General features: G+C 38.3%; 1 protein-coding gene across 1 annotated transcript in view; it reads left to right on the top strand.

The window, feature by feature from the left end:
* The window catches only part of DPP10 (dipeptidyl-peptidase 10 (inactive)), a 240,468-nt gene extending 237,602 nt beyond the window's left edge, over positions 1-2,866 (top strand). The window contains exon 24 of the mRNA XM_015423766.1: positions 1,959-2,866. Coding sequence (XP_015279252.1) covers positions 1,959-2,096 — 138 coding nt within the window. The 3' untranslated portion in view covers positions 2,097-2,866. The remainder of the gene's footprint in view (positions 1-1,958) is intronic.
* Positions 2,867-6,214: the final 3,348 nt, after the last annotated feature.

The following is a 6,214-nucleotide window of genomic DNA, read 5'->3' as shown; positions in this document are numbered from 1 at the left end:
ATATGTTCCCCCAACGCGGGAACGCAAAACCGTCTGGCCCCCCCAAGGCCTAGGGACGCTAGGTTAGTGGTAACTAGAACCAGGGTGTTCTCCCTGGTGGCGCCAACGCTGTGGAACGAGCTCCCTCAGGAGATCAGAGCTGTACGGGACCTCCAGCAGTTAAAACGGAGCTATTCCACCAAGCGTTTCAATAAGAACTGACTATGCCAGTGGTGTCGCACTAGCACTTTATCACAGGATGTATGGTATTGTATTTATATGTGTAATTGTTGGTTTTAACTGTATGTTGGTTTTAAATGGTTTGTAAGCCGCCCTGAGCCACTTTGGCGGGAGGGCGGGGTAGAAATTTAATAAATAAATAAATCTTCAGCTAGATTATTTATTCAATCAATCAAAACCTGAATTCACTCTCCAATACAGGTGGTGCCAATGACAGAAAGCATTTACACCAGAGTGGAATTATTCTGTTTCTTCCATCTCACTGCAGCCCAATGAACTCCCTGAAATGCTCCTCCAGGGTGCAAAGGAAATAATACTGCTGGTAGTGGGAAAAGACCTTTGAATTCATCTCAAAAATAGATTTATTTATTTTTTGGCAAATTTGTTCTTTTCACAAATACAGTATTGTTAAAATGGAGTGAATTCATGGAAGATCTTTCATGCCTTCTTTCCCCAATGCCCCTCAAGTCCCTCTGAAAAGCTACTGCTGGAGGTTTGGGCACCCTCAAGAACAACATGCTATGTGGCATGGTGAGCTGTAGCAAGAAGAGGGAATAACCAGACCCCTCATCCCCCCCCCAGTCTTGCACAAGCTCAGTGAAGTGGACAGAGGATGTGTTGTCATGTGTGTTTTTTCATTTATATCTTGCAGACAATATGCAGGGAAGTTTCAAGTAAGCTGCACCCACATATAGCAAGTGTTTGAGTCTGATACAACTCTCCTACATTTTCTAAACATCCATAGCTGTTACTGGCCCACTCCAGGGTTCTGTACATAATAGAACTCAATCAGAACGTCCTCAAATCACATGTTTTATGTTTACAAACCAAGCAGTACTTTGGTTGCCTCTGTTGTCTGAGTTTAGCTAATGAGTTAAATCTGTATTTGCTGCTGCTAAGCAAATTGTTCCTCTCTTAGCTCAAATGTCAATTTGTCCATTAACCCCGTGTTCACTGGATAGATAAGAGGAGATTATGAGAAACAGCTAGCGGTATGATTTTGTGACAGGCTGTGAATCACTGCTGAAGTGGACATTAGAAGTTAGGAAGGATGGCAAGCAGGGATGCTTTGTCTGATCATATAAGCAAAATGGTTATTAGCCCTTTTTGACATTGATTGCGAGTTTAACAACTGTGTTAAAAAAAGGTGTTTGCATTAAGGCACTCCAGTATCAGTACCAACCCCCATTTTTCATGCACAAAAACTAGAAATATGAATTCTAGCAGCCGTAGTCCTACCTAGTGCTGAGTCCTGATTTAATTAGTTGCTTGCTACCACTGCAAAATTTAAGATCAACTTATAAATTATACAATATCCACAATCATTATGAGATTGTGAACCAGGTTTGGATAGAACCAAGCATATCCATCAATAATTGACAGAAACGCTACACCCCAATATTATAAGTGATAAGTATGTAGAATGTATTAAATAAACTGGGGAAAAATAATTGACAGAAACTAAATATTTAATTCTATGAAACCATCATGAAGTCATAATCAGACCATTAATGTGAACATTGTGTTTTAGAGCTAAATCTTTGGATGCACACGATGCTGGTTTAAAAGGCAACGTTTGAAATGTGATTTTAATTTTGTGAGCTTTAGATAAACCCATAGCATTGCCTGATGCTCTCATTTTGTGTTGAGGCAAAAACATTTTTAAAGTCCAAGACAAAATTAATTCTTTCGCCATATAATCTGATCTTTAAAGTCTGTTTACTTCTTTCTTCATCTAGATCTATCCAGATGAAGGTCATTACATCACATCAGAGAAGAGTAAATATCATCTTTATAGCACAATAATCAGCTTCTTTAGTGCTTGTTTAAAGGAGGAAGCACCAATTTTACCACAGGAACCAGAAGAAGATGAATAAGGAAACATTTGTACAGAACTGAGGAGCCTTACACTGAGGCTCACTAAAACCATAAACCAGAGTGACTATAAGAGACCAGATTCTACAGAAGCCCAAGGACAGCTAAAGGACATACCAGTGGAACAGCACATTTTGTAACAATGAGCTAATAAACTGGGATTTGAATACACAAGTCCAAACGAATTAACAAGGACAAAACCTATACCTTTATGGAAGGTCAACAGTTGGTTGCAGTTTCCTGGGAGAAATTAATTTTGCATAAGAGTAGGGTTAGTGCATGTTGATTCTGTTAAGATTCACTGTTTGTTCTGTATGTAGTTGCTCCATTTTTTTTTTAAATTTAAAATGCACTTCGCTCCTGGACTTCGGCATAATAGACACAACCTGTCATAAGATTAAGGCCACTAATATTTAAATGGGAGAGCTGCAATCTAACACTTGTAACTTTATAAGAAGTGCAATTCTTTCACTGTCAAGCATAAAAAATTTGAGTTAATAAAAGATTTTGTTATGGTTTACATGGGGAAATCAGGTGAGTCAGATATCCAGTGTACAAATTGCTTTGATATTTTGCCCCCATCCCATTTCAGTATTCACTATAATTCCTGCATCTACTATAAACCAGTAAGCAAAATTTTAGTAATATACCCTTGGACTTTATGTATATACACAAGACTCCCTTAGCAGAAAATGTTTGCGTGCTTGAACAGGGTTTTTTTCCCCCCGAAGCCATATCTACAGCTATGTTTAAATTGATATCAACAACAGCAGTAACCCGGTTTCAAAGTTGTGTCTTTTACTTTACTAAGAAAAGTTTGGGGTTGTGTTTTTTCTTTAGTATTGTTTATGGTAGTTGATAGTTTGCTGGTTATGCTCTAATTTTAGAATATGCTACTTTGTCACATGTAAATTAGATACATGGATATTAAATTATAGTTTCAGATAAAGAAATTTTATTAACAATGTAATGCCACTGAGTAATACTTTACTCTTGCAGTGATGAAGTCTTTTGTGAAGTGAGTTCTTGCCTCTTCTTTTGCAGATAGGCTGAGATTCCATTCTAATGTCTACTGAGGCAGCACATCATGGAAGAGCCTGTCAGTTTTTATTTGGTCTTTCACAGCTGCCCATTAAGTCCGCTACAAGGAAGATATAAATTTAGCAGAGTAACTGGGAATTATTTTTCCCTCCTTTTGTTGGCAGGGAAGCCTCCTGATAAATGAGAGTTTTACTATTTTATTTGGGTAAAGGTCCTGAAGTACATATGTATTTTTGTCAAGATGAATTACAACTCTAGAAATTGACACTGTGAAATAAACAACCAAGTCACTTTTGGCCATCAGAATATTAACTTCCATGACAGAAGTCAAGTGCTATGTTCACTTTATTTTAGACATATTCGAAGTGATATTGCAATGCTCTTGTCAAATGTTGTTCATCTCATACAGAAATGTAATTTATTTATTTATTATTTTTGCTCCTGACTGTTTTTATTAATACTTTCTTGTTTGAATGAAACCTTGGGATTTTGCCCCCGAGATTAAAATGATTAAATTTAGCATAATTTTGAAAGGAATTTCACATTTATTGTACAGAGAGTTTACCCTGTATCATTAACAAACATTGCTGCTTGTAAGCAAAAATTTGTGGGTTCTCTTTAGCCAAAGTGAAGCATTTTTCGTATCACTGATTGATCTGAAATCAGGTAGTTTAAGCTTTTTTCTGCTGCAATCAGTGGAATTTAATAGTGCTTTATTGTCCAATGTATTGTTCTCATTAACCTTTTTTAATTAATATTTTTCTTTGTTTAATTTGTTCAGCAAGAAATGAAGCTTTTGGGCATGCATGCATACTGTTTAAAAAAGTGTACTCTTAGCAGAAACCCTTTCAAACTTTATTTTGAACATCTGAAATTTAAATATTGCTTGCACCAAGTGACCCATGGGTATGTAAAATTTTAAGGTGCCATGAAAAGAAAACACTTTCTTCAGGAACACTAATGAAGAAAGGATACATACCCTTTCACATTTCTTCTTCATTCTGTATCAGAAAAAGTATAATTTCAGATATGTGGATTCAGATTGTATTTGGGTGAACAAATGCCTGCCTGGTAAAACTCCATGGACCCCATTTTTCATTATCAGACATGTCTGCCCATCAGGACCAACTTTTGAGCATAGTATGTGCTGGATTTAATAGAGATGCACATGCTCAAAGATGGAATTATATCCTCAGCAGGTAAGTTCTGAAAACAAGTGCACATGATATTTTCAAACACACAGAAAATGGATTAGTATGAATTGCAGTAGTGCACATAGTGATTAACCCACAATATGGAAAGCTGTTTTTTTCTTGAAAAGGCAGTTCATGTATAGTAGACTACATCTGAAATGTTCACATTTTCTTTTTCTTTTTTTTTAAAGCCCCCGGAGGGGATTTTTTATTGATTTTTTAAACACTACAAAAACTAGAACAGAAAAAAGGGAAAGGGAAAGCTACATATAAGGGAGAAAGTAAAGAGTCCACTACTAACTAAAAACCCAAGAGAGGAGATCTCCAAGTAGCTTTTTATACTTCATTCAGACTTTTCATCTTTGTACTTCTTATGAACTGTGTCACTCTTTTAACCCTTTTAACCATCCCCAGTTACATTTAATTGCCCAATAACAGTGCCCCCCATCATCCCCTAGAACCAAAGTTCTCAAAGGCACAATTCAGAGTCCTTCAGCCTTTACTTCTTCTTCTCTCTTCCGCAGTTTTTAGGAACTTTTTGGGGCTGATGCCCCCTGCTCAGACAAAGAGTCCTCACCAGACGAACCAGTTTCCAGCTCTCCACTGGACTTATCGTCCTCTTCTTTTTTCTCGTCCTCTGGCCTTCCCAGGTGCTCCTTTAGAAACTCTTGAGCTTTAAGAACAAAGTCAATCTTGACCTTCTTCTCCTTGATCTTGAATATTACTCCTTCTGGAAACAGCCATTTATATCCAATTGAGTTTGTTTGGAGGAAAAACACAAGTTCTTTGTATTTCTTTCTGCGTTGTCTTACTTCAAATGGAATATCCTTTAGCGTTCTGACAGCATTCTCCCCCACCTTCAGGGGTGTTGCAGCAACTGCTTTCAGGATAGCATCCCTGACGTGCCTCTTCGAGAATCTTACTACAATTTCCCCAGGCAGATTATTTTTCTTTATGTATCCTGAATATGACCTGTAGGCCACATCCATGTCGTTGAGTAGCAAGTCCGCCTTTATATCTGCTACTGGGGCAAGTAGCTCACTCATATGTTCTTTAAGATTCTCTCCTCTTTTCTCTGGCACCCCTTGGAAGCGCAGGACCATATTAGCCTTATCCATTTGCACTTGCAGCATCTGATCTTCCAAAGATACAGTTTTCTTTTCCAATTTTTGCACTTTTTTCCTCACTATCTGCGTTGTCTCAGCCATTTCCTTTACTTTCTCAGCATCCTGCTTCATTACTTGAATCAAATCCGTTATTTGCGTTTGTTGAGCAGTAATGCTTGTTGTCACAACTTGCAGCTGCTTTTGTTGTGCAGTAATATTCGCTGTTACAACAGACATCTGTTCTTTAAAGACATTGAGCTGTTCCAGCAGAGGGCGCATGACCTCTGTCATTGCCTTCATCGTCTCACTGGTCGTTTCCTGGGACTCTAGTTTCGCTTAAGTTTCTCTTTGACTCTGTCCCTCTTCCCCGCCATCTTTTTCTCGTTTGCTTGCTTTTGCAATTTTGCAATAATTTTTAAAGTCTCTGAATATGCACTTATCTGTATAGCTCGATGGATGAGTACTTCTGGGCAATTTCTTGTTTATTCTTCCACTCCCTCCCCTTTCGCTCAATGATTTATGGGCATGGGAGGCGTCCCTCCCACCACTCGCTTCTGCCGTTTCGCTGCTTTGGGTAAGGAGTGTCTTTTAATTTAAAAATCAGTTCTCATTTGACTCATGTTCATAGTTGGTCTTCCGACCCCTCTTCATTCATCATTTCAAATGCCTGATCTCCTGTGCTTGACCTGGCTAGTTTCACTTGTGCCATCAGGTCTCTCGGCTGGACGGACCACTGGAGCAAGGGGGAGCCTCGATTCTCTGGCATTTGGCCAGAGAAGA

The sequence above is a fragment of the Gekko japonicus genome, unplaced genomic scaffold, assembly GCF_001447785.1.
Source record: "Gekko japonicus isolate JY-2015 unplaced genomic scaffold, Gekko_japonicus_V1.1 scaffold2080, whole genome shotgun sequence".
NCBI classification, from domain to species: domain Eukaryota; kingdom Metazoa; phylum Chordata; class Lepidosauria; order Squamata; family Gekkonidae; genus Gekko; species Gekko japonicus.
This window is presented reverse-complemented; position numbering and strand designations above follow the sequence as displayed.